Raw genomic sequence first — 15,087 nt, 5'->3', positions numbered from 1 at the left:
TCAAATAAAATAATTAAAAACTAATGACTTAAAAATAATAAACAATTCTCTAATTTACTTGATTTTCCACTTTATTTTGCTCCATTTTAAATTGTTTAAATAATTTGTTTATTAATAATAAAATAAAATGTTATAAGCACAAAACGGACAACAGATGCACACAGACTGTATTCAGGTCTTGCAACGTTTTTTGGCCCTTTTCGCATCGTCCGGGTTTTCAGTCAGTCACCTAAGAGATGTCTTGAATTAGACATTCACAAAGAAGATAATAAATTGTAACAATTAAATACTTTCTATTCACTAATTTATTATACAAATTTCATAGTTTGTAAACTGAACTTTTATTAATTAGTGAAAAGTTATTATTAAGTAAATTAAAGGATAAAAGATTTTATGAAAACATATTTTACAAGACTGTCAAACATGCATGAATAGAAAAAATTAAGATAGAAAACAATTAATATTCGAACAATTTTCAGATATTTTGTCGTGAGATAATTAAAAGTAGGGCGGTTGATTCTATTTGTAACTTAGCGGAGTCCTGGGTCTCCAAATAGTTTTATTTATTGATTTAAACTGAACAAGTCGTAAGATTGGTGAGGTTTAATGTTGAGATATGTGAGATGATTAACAGGTAGTTAGGTTGTTTTCGATCAAGATCCTAGCTCCTTTTGCAGGTTGTTTTCAATTAGTATCCTTGCTCCTTTTGCTATCATACGTCCTTTCACATTTTTCGTCTACACTGGTGAGTTGAAATATAAAAACCAACCAAACTACAAGTAATTAAAGCAGATAGCATGCATCCTGAAAGATATTTGTGCTTATAAATGAAATATTTAATTTTGAGTGTCTTCCAGCTGCTGAAATTTCCTGACCCCACTTCAATTTACTAATAATGTAAAGTAAAAATAAAGTGGGAATTCATTCAAAGATTTCTAATTTAAAAAATAATAATAATAATAAATAAAATAAAGCGCATTATAAATTAAAAATTTATTGTTCACACTTAATTATAAAAGGAAAAACTGTTTAACATCACCAATACCAAATAATTATTACACAAGAAAATAACAGCATGTTTATCAAACTTGTTACAAGTTCATTCATACATTCAGGCTTGTACAGTGAAGTTCAAGGGACCATATGGCGATTCCATATAGCAAATTGCATTGTGAACCGGTATAGCTATAATACCGGCCAACGTTATCATGACAGAGTCACCGATGGCATTTAAAGATAAGGCAAATTCCCTTTGATAGTCAGGCATCTCAACTGCTATTAACCTGAATGTATTTACATATGCAGCACCTCCTAAGAGACCTTCCCATATGATTAAGGCTAAAATAATTTCTAGATACTTAAAAATACCTAACGTAACTTCAAACATAAATATAAAAACGTTACAAGCTTGTAAAAGCGCCAAAAGCCATATGTAATCAATGTTGACAATGTTCATTGAAGATCTTGAAATGAACACCCCCAATTGGTACATGAAGTTATACCACCTGTACTGCTGGGGAATAGTTAAAAATGTTTTTGGAAATTGCAGCAACTCAAACAGCCCTTGGTTGATAAAATATTCAAACAAATATACAAGACCATAAAACAGAGTGAAACGGATAAGCAAATGTGGCACAAGATTCAATTTATCCCTAAAAGTAAATGTTTCATACGCTTGAAGTTCCACTTTACTCAAATTAATCAATGTACCTTTTTCATTGAGGAATTTTAACTTTCTTTGAAATCTTTCGAGTGAAGGCCGGTTGAGAATGAACCAGAAACAAACAGCCATCAGCAATGGCATAACGAGCATACTCATGATAGCCAGGTTTGGTGTCAGCCCGAGCTGAATCATCAAAGAATAAGAGAACGATCCAAAGAGTCCAGCGGCGCCAGTCCCAGACGCCCATGTCGATAGCACATTTCTTGTGTTAAAAAAGACAGTGTAAGCGATCAAACTACTTTCACCAAGACCAGCAGCGAATGAAACAAAACAGACGCCTGTTATTATGAGTACGTGGTACGAACCTTGAGCAACGAGTAAAAGCCCTGCTGTGTAAGTTGTTACAACAATAATCATTCTAGCGTGTATCCACAATGGTAGAAATGGCACGACAATTTTGACACAAAATGATGGTATTATGCTCGCCAGAAGAATAACTCCTGTACTCATTTCATTGCACAGCCTCTTAAAGTCCTTGTTCTCTTCATGTTTATTTTCTATGTTTCTCAATATATCAAAGGCCGCACTCAGCATAATAACATAACCAAAGTTGTTGGCGAGTCCAAACAGCCAAAATGAAATGAGGTTCCTTATATTTTTTGCGTTGTCCTGCCATATCTCACTCAATGACCTCCCTTTTGGTGCTTCAAAAGAGAACATCCGAAACATATTTCCAGATTTCTAAAAAAAAATTAAAATTTAACCACCGTATTTGTGATCAATTTGATCCAAATAAGAAAATCACAAATTCAACCAGAAAATAATGTGGGTTCAGCAAGTTGGCATGAGGTTGACCGAACTGAATTGACCACACAGTTTAATCAGCTTGAATTTAAAAAATGACCTTTCTCTATAGTACACTTTAGAGCACTACAGCCTCCATTTAGATAGATTGATCGTCGAATTGATCAATTAGTGTTAGTTACTTACATCAAAGCCCAAAGATTATGAAACCTCGGATCTCTGCGATTATTCGATTCTTCTTTATATCTTTTTCTTGTTATTTTTCAAACTGAAAATTAAAAATTCAACGATACAACAAACATGTCACATAGGGGCATAAAATATACTGAATGGTACAATTAAGTATCTATTAAAATAAGATATAATTACCGTATATAGAAAAATCAGCCTATTTTTTTCTCCTGTTTTCAAGGGAACTTTTAGTTAATTCCTGAAAAACAACCTTATTACTTTAAAAAAATTCTTATTAAAGCAGGATTATTTTAAGACATGCAGTTGTTTGGTAATCATTTTACATATGCATTACATGTCACAAAACACCAAGATTAAAACCGATATCTGATTTTACAAAAAATAAAATTTCTCATTATTTTCAAGAAAATAAAACCAACAAGTATTCCTTTTCAAACTCAACTTTGACTCCAACCTTATATTAAGTTAAAGTAATGAAAGAAAAAAGCAAAACAATAATGCATACAAGTATCTATTATTTTGAAATATAAGAACCATACGTCTTGAAGAAAAATTGTCAATAAACTGCTCATGCAATACAGCCATAACAGTAAATCATAACATTACAAGAAAATGCCATATACCATTAGTTTCTAATCGAAACTGAATCGAAAAAACACTTTAGTTAAGGTAATTAATTAACAAGTTAGCTGTGGAAACAAAAAATAAGCCAATTTGGGACTAAATGGATATTTTTAGTTTTAACATTATTTTTTTAACACCTTGGCAGTGTTAATTAAAGACTTACAAAGATTCAACAATAATAAAGTTGATAATTTTGTTAAAGAGATTCAAGAAACAATATAAATTAAAAAATAATGCTTCCTCTTGATTTGTATCGTCTTTTAATACTAATTAAGATAAAACACATCAAGACTCATTTACAAATATTTATTTACAAACTTGTTTTATAAACTATTATTTTAATTTTACATTTTTTTCCATACAGTTTATTTTATTTTACCTGGTAGAAAAAAATCATTCGGTTAACATCAATCACAAAACAAAAATTGAACTTGCCTTTTTTCAAATATAATCCGTCTTCTTCGTCCACTCGTTCTTTCATAGATGACTTGATGATATATACCCTCTGGTATTCACAATATTGTTCGTTTGCTTATCATTCTCCAATGGTGAACATTTTCAGTTTAATGTAGTACAATCGTTTACTGTGTTTGACGATTCGTTGTATATAAACATTAATGGATCATTTTATTATTTGGGGTTAAAGAAGTGCTTAAATTGTTTTTCTTATCACAAAACTTATCAAAATGCTTCCAAGAAAAAAAGGAAAAAATTAATGTTTTTGATAACAGTAAAAATTTTAAAAAAAATTCCTTTACATGTGATAAAAAGACACGTGTTAGTCTTTGTTTTTAAACTTTCACTTCTTATTTTTCTATGTACTTTCTTTTTTAATAAAAAATAATCATTGTGAGATTTCTTTGTGTAGTCTACAAGGTGATGAACAAATTTGGTTGTTATGGATCATTCTGATCTGCCTATTCTCACTGAGTTGATCTATCTGGCGCAAGACAGACACACTGAAGAAGGCGAAATGACCAAAACAATATTGAAGAAACAACAGCTTAACTGTGTTGAAGTATACTATTTTGCTGATCTTTTGGCAAGGAGAATGAAATAATATTTGAGTATCTTTACCTCACATTCTACAAATAGGCTCATGTGTTTCAATGCTCAAATGTCCAATAAACAAGCCTAGCATAATCTGACCATTTGATCAAGTCAGAAGGGCTTATATTTAACCAGAGATGATTTTAAGATTGCAGTGCTCTGTCTATTTCTAAGATTGTTCCTATTAAATAGGAGAAATTAGCCAGTTTAGGAAAATTTGTCGCCTGGTTATTCAACCCATCCCTCTTTGATTTTAAATATCTGCTATCTATTAATAGCAGATTTGTTAATATGTACATGTGCAAATTCTGGCCATATAAAATAATCTTAAGAAATTTACACACTTTTTTATTCACTAATTTCGTGGTCCGCTTGACCAATTAATATATTACAATTAATTAAGGTTTTTAGTTGAGTTGAAAAAAAGTCAATGGCACGAGCGGGATTCGAACCCACGATCTTCGGCTAGATACGCCGCTGCTCTACCACTTTAGCTATCGTGACCTTGATCCACTCGGACACTAACTTCCCATCTCAACCTCACCTTTTGAATTTTCCCTCCTTTTTGCCATTTTTCAAATGTCGTGTAATCGGATTGGATTCTCGACGACAATTTGTAATTGTAATATATTAATTGGTCAAGCAGACCACGAAATTAGTGAATTTAATGATTGAAAATGAAGTATACTTCACTAAAGCTCTCCGTGGCCATTTCATTTGTCGTTGAGGAGGACTTCTAAGACAGAAAAGCATGAAGAACCTTATAAGACTTTTTATCAACAGCCTAATAACCGAGTTCAAGTTTTTTAAGAAAAAATTTCCATATGTAATACAACCTTTTAGTGCTTCATTTAGCTACAAAACACTTGGGAAAGAAGTTGAACTGTATCAGAAGAAAGTATTATTTTTTATTCTTGCTGCTCAAAACTGAAGGAAAAGAAATATAAAACTTGGAGTGGTGTCATCACATCACATTAAAGGTGCTTGTGGTGTTTTCTCTTCTGCTACCTTTCACGATCAAATTTTCCCTTTAGTCAAAAGCGTTTAAACGGTGAGCAAATAGCATCAAGTGGATCCGAAATGATGTCAAGTTTTTCAAAAAATCAAAATTAAATAGGATAACTCAGCTTATTTCTGTATTTCCTCTGCCTGATACTTCGAAATTTAGAGTTCAACCAAAAAATTATGTAAAACAGCACAAAATCACCATTGATTCGGTATTTTCACAGAGTTTCTTTTGTAAAAACAAAAAAGCAAGGTCGGAACATAAAATGAGAATAAGATTACAGATACTGCACAATTATATATTTTTTGTTTTTGTTTTAAAATGTCATAAATTTATGAAATAAATACAAGGTTAAAACATAATTATCAATACTGCTAATAATATTTTGTTACAATATGCGCACATTCGTTCAATTAAACATTGATAGTATGAGAAGGGATTTTTAAGCCTAATTCATCATCAGTTAAATTTAAAGTGGGTGGATGAAAGTGTTTTTTAACTATGTAAATCTTTTTGTTTGATAAACAAATCACATAACAGCAATCTTTGTAAGTCACTGAAAAAAAAGAAAAATAGAAATAACATCCTGAAAATTTAAACCGGAATTATTTATATTATAGTTGTAAAAGTAATGACATTTTTTTAGTTAAAAAAATAATTACTTAATGTTATTATTAGTTAACATAGCTTACATTATAAACTGAGAACTTTATAAGATTATTTTCTTTCTTATTTAAGTTTTGATTGTGTCATTACACCAAATTTAAAATTTAAATAATCTTGCAGTAAAATATCTGTAAATAGCCCCAACCATTCCAATAATTTTAAATTCTTTGTTTTAGTGAGTGATTTCAAAAACAAACATTTATAAAAATTTGATTTAAAAATATCATTACTTTGCCATAAGTACTATTATGATTAAATTAGCAGTGCTGCTTGTATAAAATTCAGTTTTTCAATTGATCTATACTCTCTTTATCTACAAATAATGAATAAAAGAAAGATTTAAGTAATAATTACAATCTAAAGTCTAAACTAAGATATTTCTGGTTGAAAAAGATAAATAAAAAGTTGCAAAACTGTTATGAAAATAAGCACATGATTGATGAACGTGAATGTAAAATAAATACATCGGCAGAGGAAGATCGTTCACCCCTCAATCAATTAATATGGAAACAATGAGAAATTACTGTCACAAATCCTAACAGCAGAAAACATTTATTCAACTTCTCAAAGTGGTAAACTAACACATTTTATAATATTCTAGTACCTAATAATCTGATTGATATAAATCTTACGCTATAAAATTTTGTTCAAGTCTTTAATTAATTTTTCAACAAATTCTTGTACAATTCAATAAGCCATGTCAAGAATGACAGAACCATAAAAGTTATTGCTAGTTTGTGGGGATAATTTTTTTTAACAGAAATTTTTGACATATGTGAAGGTTAAGACCAATGTTTATCAATCACTGATGATCAGGGTCTCAAATCAAGAATTTTTAATATTCCAACTTTGGAAGACTCCACTACTAAGTCAACTAAGAAGAACCGTATCAACAGATAATAAATGTAGTCAGTCAAATATTTAAACGATCAGCCAATCTTACAGTCTGGAATATTATCAATCGAAAATGGAGATAATTGGTGAAAGTATTTAGATATCCACAGAACCAGGTATATTCCTAGCAGAGAGATAGTGATTTTGCTGATATTGTAACCACATCAGTTTTATAAGTTTTTAAGTCATGAGAAGATTTATGACCGATCGACACAAATCTTTCCAAATAAACTAAGAAGTAATTGAACAAATAATTTATAAGAGTTTTCAAATTTCACTTTAAACAGCATATAGACTCAGTATGATACATTTTAGACATAATAAATAGAAGAATGTCCTACTGAAATGATAGCAAATAAAGGAAAAAGCCTACAAACATGCAAAGATATAAATATAAATTAAAAAATAGAATGATTTCAATAAGCTGTGCATAAGCTATTTCTGATATCGCACCTCTGACCATTTTTACACATTTTATGTAAAACAATCAAGCACATATTTTTCACATTTCTCAGAACAACTTTTTACCTCAGTAATAATTTAATAGGTTAGAAGCGAAAGTCTATTTTGTCAATCTTTTCCCAAAATATTCAATTTTATATATTCTATTTATGTTTGTTATTGACAAGCTTTAAATGACAGGGTCATGTAGTCAACATCAATTAAGGCTTGTAATGATTTTTGCCATTATATTACAATGAAGGGCTAATGAAAAAAAAATTGTTAACTTATTCAGATGAAATAAAAAATTACCCAGCAAATTAGAAAAATAAAGTGTATTTGCATACTGATAGGGCTAGACGTGACTTAAGCAACATTAACGTTGCCTAATCTAATCATAAATTTTAATTATTATGCCTAATTATGATTAAGCTATCTCAAAAATATTAACTGAAAGTTTTAATGCACCAGGACAGGACGTAAAGTAATAACAAATATCTTAACCCAGAAAAAAATGAGGAAATGATGGAAAATCTGACAGACAAAAGTCCTGAAGTGAAAACAATCGAACTTCCCATAGCGGACACCACCCAGGAATGAAATTCTGTCCACCTAATAGTCTGCTTATTACAAGGGTTCATATATAGAAAAATTTAAAGGTGTTTTAAGTGAAAGTAAAAAAAAAAAAAATGAATTTAATTCGAACGAATGTACATGTAACATGGACATCCAGTTCAAAAGAGTCGGCCTTGTTACAACCTTAGGTACCACGTTCAATATTGGTCTATTGTGAAATCTCCATTATTACCTAGAGCTCTTAATTTTTTTTAAAGATTATTTCAGGCTTTGGCTTTTACACTCCCAAGAGTAAGAATCTCAACCTGTACAGCCACCAACAGAGGACACGTTCCATTATTTCTTCTTCTTTTTAGCAATATCTACACAGGCTTGTTTTGATGCTCCATGTCTACAAATGTGTACGGAGTCTGCATTGATCAGTCAGCAGTCCTGCTATCGTTTTAGTCCTAATACATCCTAGCTTTAGTAGTTCTGTTGTTAATTACACCGTGAACTTATTCTTAACTGTTTATCTGATGGATCTTCGTCTTTTGGCAATTTAGTATAGATCAAAAGGGTTTAGGTACAAGTGTTCTCATTGAATGTTCCTTGGCCAATTTATCAGCCCTGGTACCAAAGAAGTGTAATTTTGTCGTTGGCCCCAATGCCTCACAGTATCACCCACGGGATTAATGCAGATTGGGGCAATGGGGATTGAGTCAGTGGGGCAATGTGACCCCCCTCCCAGGACAGACTCCTTATTGCAGGAACAACGAGGATGGTACTGAGGGCCTTCAGGAGTTCCCAAGACATTGGCTAATAGAGAAGGGCTCCTAAAGATTCTTTTAAGGCAAAATTTAGTTCTAGAACTTTCACATGTATGTGGTCTTTTAATTTTAGCTTAATTGGTTTAGAATAATATTTAATTTTTATTTGTACAGTTGAATGATTTTGGTTTCTAATTAATTTTGGTGATGGGCGATTCTGGGATAGCTAGTAGATTCTAAAGGTGTTGAGTCTGGGATGTATAATGCATATTCCTTTATTTTATTTTATTTTTATTTTATCTTTAATTTTACTCCACTTTAATTTCCCTAGATATTTTTGGGGACAGATTGATCCACACAAAGTCATTTTCTGACCATACTATTCTAGAACATCACAATATGGTTTTAATGCAATTCAAAACAACTGGACCTTACTGGCAATGAGGCCTTTACTGCTTCCTTCTGTGTACTTTGATATTTTTTATTGGTGCCCAACAAGGACTTTATCAATACCTTCAATCCCATTGAACCAAGGACTTGTGCCCAACCCAGGTGCTTAAAACTATTGTCTGAAGGATCTACTTTTTTGGCAATTTGGTATACCACAAAAGGGTTCAGAGACGATAGGTATCCTGATTAAACCTTTGGCCGATTCGTTTATTTGTTGACCCTCTGCCCTAGTACCCAAACAAATATAATTTTGTTGTTGTTCTCAATGTCTGATGGGGGTCTTGAGGTGATATGAAACAACTCTGGACTTTACTACCATTGAGGTAGCTGCCTTTACTGCCTTCTAGCAGTCCAATTACTTGACTACTTTTCATTGGAAATGCCCAACTAGGACCTTAACAAGACCTTCAATCCTATTGCTCGAGGACTTATTTTTAAACTATTGTCTGATGGATCTGTTTTTTGGCAATTTGGTATGCCGCAAAAGGGTTCAGGGCCGACTGATTGAACTTTCCAATTATCTGCCTCTGCCATATGGGGCCTGGTACCCAAATAAGGGTAATTTTGTTGTTGCAAATGCCTGGCAAGGCCTCAATGCCTCTGGACTTTACTACGATGTATGTAAATGCATGTACACAGATATCCATGCATGGGCATTAATTTTTTCTTCACTTTGACCTTTTCTCATACAGAAAGATTTTTTCACAATCGGTGTATCACAATCGCAATGTGAGAAGTGAGAACTGAGCATGAGAGGGAAACGTCAAAAACATTCGTTCCAGAAGGTTGGGAGTATTCCGGAAACATGTTTGCAAGTAATCCTGAGTTGTTTTTCTTTATGCTGTCTTCTTATAAGAGACTTTTTCATTGGAAAATCTATAAATTTAGGCCCGTGTCCATTTTTTAGAATAATTTTAATTTTAGTAAATGGAATAATGCTGAGGAAAATAGAATTGCCTGGCCGTAAGAGCTGTCCACTTGAGGAAGTTCGATTGTATATTATAATTTTGTCAAATAATTTTGTCTTGTCAAAAGTGTGAAATTAGGGTTTATCAAACAGATTTTTCTTTGTGGTCCCGTAGAAATGTAAGCTTGATTATGTTTAGTATCGTGTGATATGACGATTAAACTATCCTAGTGGCTGAAACAAGTGAAACGAAGCAAATTAGGATCCATGAACAGTGTAAGTCCTAAGTTTTATCTGACAGACTTGAGAGCTATTGAGGCCTCATTGTATGATCTCGGACTAGGTTGTTTCAGCTAAAAAATGTAGACTAGGGTTAGGAAGACAACTTACAAAGGAGGAAAAGAACAGAACACAGAATTGAAGGTAATTTTGGCATTCATGCAAACAGATATTATTTTTAATAAGAGCATAATCTTAAATTGAAAGATTGACAAGTCAGACCGAAGCATGGGCTAAATGAATGATCACGTGTATTAAGCCATGGTGTGCTTTGAAAATTCTTACCAGTCATCCTTTTATACACATCATCATCAGGGCCAAGGCGGTCTGTGAGGGTCACCAGTGTCAAAACTTTATATGCGACTTGTTCAGAGTTTTCTAGATCTCCGCCTGACTAGAAAAAAAGAGTACATAAAAATAAGTGTCGGCACTAAACAATAAAAAACGCGTTCAATATTTACTTACTGATATAATAGCGCCATCCTCGTTTAACACAAGATATCCACAAACATCCGATATTTTATTGAAAGAGAACATATTTTTTTCCACTCAAGACTGCTGCTTCCATTCGTCTTCTAATTTTCAAACAGCAGACAAAAAGAAAATTCAATAAAAATAACTAATAATTAATTAACAACTTGTTTACCTGATAATCTCAACAATAAAGCGACACAAAGGTTAACCACGAACGAGACAAGATACGACACGTGGAGACTGGAGAGTACTTGTCAGCTAAACGAACAAGAAAATAATCGATAAATAAAATTCAAAAACTTTAAAAATGTTTTTAAATAATTTAGGTTTATTTTTACAAATTGCATAAACTTTTCATTAGTTCGTTCAATCTGTAATCGAACCAATAAACCCGGCTTCTTATAAAAAAAAACCTCAATAATCAATCTGTAAATTATAATAAACAAAACGAAAACAGAAGATTTTTTCTAAACAATTTATAATAGTAATAAATAATAAAATATTAGCAAGTAAAATTACAATAAACTTTGAATGGCCCTTAGCATTGCCATGCATATGTATCTGTCTAGATTGTAAACTTCTGGCACTTATTATTTATTTTATCATTTTAAAGTTGATATTTGTTTTTAATAATGTTGAGGTACATAGTTATACTAAAGTATTGTACTTGATATTCACATTTTAAAATGGTTCCCCTTCCACCCTCTCGCTGTATTCTTGTTAGAGAANTTTGCTTTATTGAAAAGTTTTCTAATTTTAGACCATAGACCATTTAGTTCATTATTCCATCTTGGAACATCTTTGTTTGTACCTTTGGTTTTTAATGAACTACCTCCTTCGTAGGCCGTACTGATTGCCTTATTCAACCATTCTGCTAATTGATCTAGTTCCTGTACACTTTTAATGGCAAAGTTTAGCCTTTCTGTCTCTAGCTTATACTTGATAGACCTGCCAGTTAGTGCAGTTAGTGCAAATAAAGGAAAAAGCCTACAAACATGCAAAGAAATAAATATAAATTAAAAAATAGAATGATTTCAATAAGCTGTGCATAAGCTATTTCTGATATCGCACCTCCGACCATTTTTACACATTTTATGTAAAACAATCAAGCACATATTTTTCACATTTCTCAGAACAACTTTTTACCTCAGTAATAATTTAATAGGTTAGAAGCGAAAGTCTATTTTGTCAATCTTTTCCCAAAATATTCAATTTTATATATTCTATTTATGTTTGTTATTGACAAGCTTTAAATGACAGGTTCATGTAGTCAACAGCAATTAAGGCTTGTAATGATTTTTGCCATTATATTACAATGAAGTGCTAATGAAAAAAAAAAATTGTTAACTTATTCAGATGAAATAAAAAATTACCCAACAAATTAGAAAAATAAAGTGTATTTGCATACTGATAGGGCTAGACGTGACTTAAGCAACATTAACGTTGCCTAATCTAATCATAAATTTTAATTAATATGCCTAATTATGATTAAGCTATCTCAAAAATATTAACTGAAAGTTTTAATGCACCAGGACAGGACGTAAAGTAATAACAAATATCTTAACCCAGAAAAAAATGAGGAAATGATGGAAAATCTGACAGACAAAAGTCCTGAAGTGAAAACAATCGAACTTCCCATAGCGGACACCACCCAGGAATGAAATTCTGTCCACCTAATAGTCTGCTTATTACAAGGGTTCATATATAGAAAAATTTAAAGGTGTTTTAAGTGAAAGTAAAAAAAAAAAAAATGAATTTAATTCGAACGAATGTACATGTAACATGGACATCCAGTTCAAAAGAGTCGGCCTTGTTACAACCTTAGGTACCACGTTCAATATTGGTCTATTGTGAAATCTCCATTATTACCTAGAGCTCTTAATTTTTTTTAAAGATTATTTCAGGCTTTGGCTTTTACACTCCCAAGAGTAAGAATCTCAACTTGTACAGCCTCCAACAGAGGACACGTTCCATTATTTCTTCTTCTTTTTAGCAATATCTACACAGGCTTGTTTTGATGCTCCATGTCTACAAATGTGTACGGAGTCTGCATTGATCAGTCAGCAGTCCTGCTATCATTTTAGTCCTAATACATCCTAGCTTTAGTAGTTCTGTTGTTAATTACACCGTGAACTTATTCTTAACCGTTTATCTGATGGATCTTCGTCTTTTGGCAATTTAGTATAGATCAAAAGGGTTTAGGTACAAGTGTTCTCATTGAATGTACCTTGGCCAATTTATCGGCCTCTACATTGCCCCTCAGCCCTGGTACCAAAGAAGTGTAATTTTGTTGTTGGTCCCAATGCCTGACAGTGTCACCCACGGGATTAATGCAGATTGGGGTTGACTCAATGGGGCAATGTGACCCCCTCCCAGGCCAGATTCCTTATTGCAGGAACAACGAGGATGGTACTGAGGGCCTTCAGGTGTTACCGAGACATTGGCTAATAGAGAAGGGCTCCTAAAGATTCTCTTAAGGCAAAATTTAGTTCTAGAACTTTCACAGGTATGTGGTCTTTTAATTTTAGCTTAATTGGTTTAGAATAATATTTAATTTCTATTTGTATAGGTGAATGTTTTTGGTTTCTAATTAATTTTGGTGATGGGCGATTCTGGGATAGCTAGTAGATTCTAAAGGTGTTGGGTCTGGGATGCATAATGCATGTTCCTTTAATTTTTTTTATATTTTTATTTTACTCCACTTTAATTTCCCTAGATATTTTTGGGGACAGATTGATCCATACAAAGTCATTTTCTGACCATACTGTTCTACAGCATCACAATATGGTTTTAATGCAATTCAAAACAACTGGACTTTACTGGCAATGAGGCCTTTACTGCCTCCTTCTGTGTACTTTGATATTTTTTGTTGGTGCCCAACAAGGACCTTATCAATACCTCCAATCCCATTGAACCAAGGACTTATGCTTAAAACTATTGTCTGAAGGATCTACTTTTTTGGCAATTTGGTATGCCATAAAAGGGTTTAGAGACGATAGGTATTGTTTATTTATTTACGGATCGAAATCCACTATAAAAAAGACATTTTACAATAACAAAAAATATAAATCGTATATGTAAAAATACAAATAATATATATAAAAAGAATAAGGACGTATATACATGGTAATAATATAAATGATAAATATAAAAATACAATTAAAGAGTAAAAACTGAACAACAAAAATGAAAAACATAATTACTAACCAAATAAGGCAGAGAAAACAAAATAAAGCTGAGAGACAATTGAAACTACAATAATTAGGTACATATTTAATGAAAATAATGCTCTTTGAAAATGTATAATAAGACTAGAATGCGAGAATTAGTTGAACCAGTAAATGAAATAAATTGTAATAATTTTGTACAGTATGAAATATAAAAGCATTCAACTAAGGTTGTAGGATAAGGTTTTTCACAGATTGCACAGAACTATTGAAGAAGTCAGTGCTATTGCAGATGTTGTTACTCTTGATCATCATTCTGTGTAGAGGAGAAGAGAGCATGTAATTAGAGCTTTGGAATTCAATATAAAATAATTTATAGGTTTTAAGAGAATACGAAGGGACATGTAGCTGTAGTTGAGAGAGGAGATAAGGACTATCAATGAGATGGTTTAATAATTTAAATACAAAAACAATATCAAAGTAATCCCTTCTTAGTGCCAGTTCGAAAAGTTTAAATTCAGAGCGGATTCCAGAGTAGGCAGAATTCGGAGAAAGATTGAGTTTGTAGGAAAGTTTTTGTTGAGGTACATAGTTATACTAAAGTATTGTACTTGATATTCACATTTTAAAATGGTTCCCCTTCCACCCTCTCGCTGTATTCTTGTTAGAGAAATACCAAGAACTGGAGTGACCTTGCATAGTGGTTCTTGTCTGGGGTTGGGAACCCAAACACTACTGGTCTGGAGGTTAATGAAAAGGCCGATGAGGAAGCAAGGCTGAGTCGGCCCTCCCTCCAGATTTAACTACCATGAGCTGGCCATCTGATACTAAAAATACATTAAAAACATGATTAAGAGAAAGTGGAAGCTGAAGTGATAGGCTGAATCAACAGAGAAGTTCTCACGTATCAACAGCACTGTCGATAAGTGGCCTTCAAAGGATCTGACTCGTAGAACAAGGGTCATCATCAACCACCATGTGAGGTTGACAGACACTTTTGGGCCAAAGCCCACTTAAGTGTCAATGTAGAGAAGGGTTGATCAATGTGCCTCACTTAACTGAAGGAGGCCAAGAGAATATGTAGGAATGCCTCCCAATATGAGAGTTATGCTTGAGCACGGCAGGTTTTGGTTTCCTGTTTCGAT

General features: G+C 32.4%; 1 protein-coding gene across 4 annotated transcripts; it reads right to left on the bottom strand.

Moving 5' to 3' along the window:
- Positions 1–1,003: 1,003 nt before the first annotated feature.
- On the bottom strand, positions 1,004–14,663 carry LOC106663674 (battenin-like). Of its 4 annotated transcripts, none has more exons than XM_014388687.2 (7): positions 14,565–14,663; positions 10,948–11,033; positions 10,767–10,876; positions 10,587–10,695; positions 2,837–2,897; positions 2,654–2,735; positions 1,004–2,404 (listed from the first exon to the last, which is right to left on the bottom strand). In XM_014388687.2, exon 7 carries the CDS (start codon positions 2,390–2,392, stop codon positions 1,112–1,114), a length of 1,281 nt encoding a protein of 426 aa, XP_014244173.1. In that variant the 5' UTR covers positions 2,393–2,404; positions 2,654–2,735; positions 2,837–2,897; positions 10,587–10,695; positions 10,767–10,876; positions 10,948–11,033; positions 14,565–14,663; the 3' UTR covers positions 1,004–1,111. The 4 variants fall into 4 exon arrangements, with proteins under 4 accessions (XP_014244173.1, XP_014244172.1, XP_014244177.1 ...); XM_014388686.2 differs by lacking the exon at positions 14,565–14,663 and adding an exon at positions 11,454–11,486; XM_014388691.2 differs by lacking the exons at positions 10,587–10,695; positions 10,767–10,876; positions 10,948–11,033; positions 14,565–14,663 and adding an exon at positions 3,719–4,688.
- Between the last annotated feature and the right edge of the window lie 424 nt (positions 14,664–15,087).

The sequence above is a fragment of the Cimex lectularius genome, unplaced genomic scaffold (assembly GCF_000648675.2).
Source record: "Cimex lectularius strain Harlan isolate CLEC.00 unplaced genomic scaffold, Clec_2.1 scaffold89, whole genome shotgun sequence".
NCBI lineage: Eukaryota > Metazoa > Arthropoda > Insecta > Hemiptera > Cimicidae > Cimex > Cimex lectularius.
The sequence above is the reverse complement of the archived record's forward strand: the minus strand, read 5'-3'. Positions and strand labels throughout refer to the sequence as shown.

What these genes read in the sequence shown, in the direction of transcription:
- LOC106663674 (XM_014388687.2), bottom strand. Translation starts at nt 2,392, where the DNA reads ATGTTTCGGATGTTCTCTTTTGAAGCACCAAAAGGGAGGTCATTGAGT.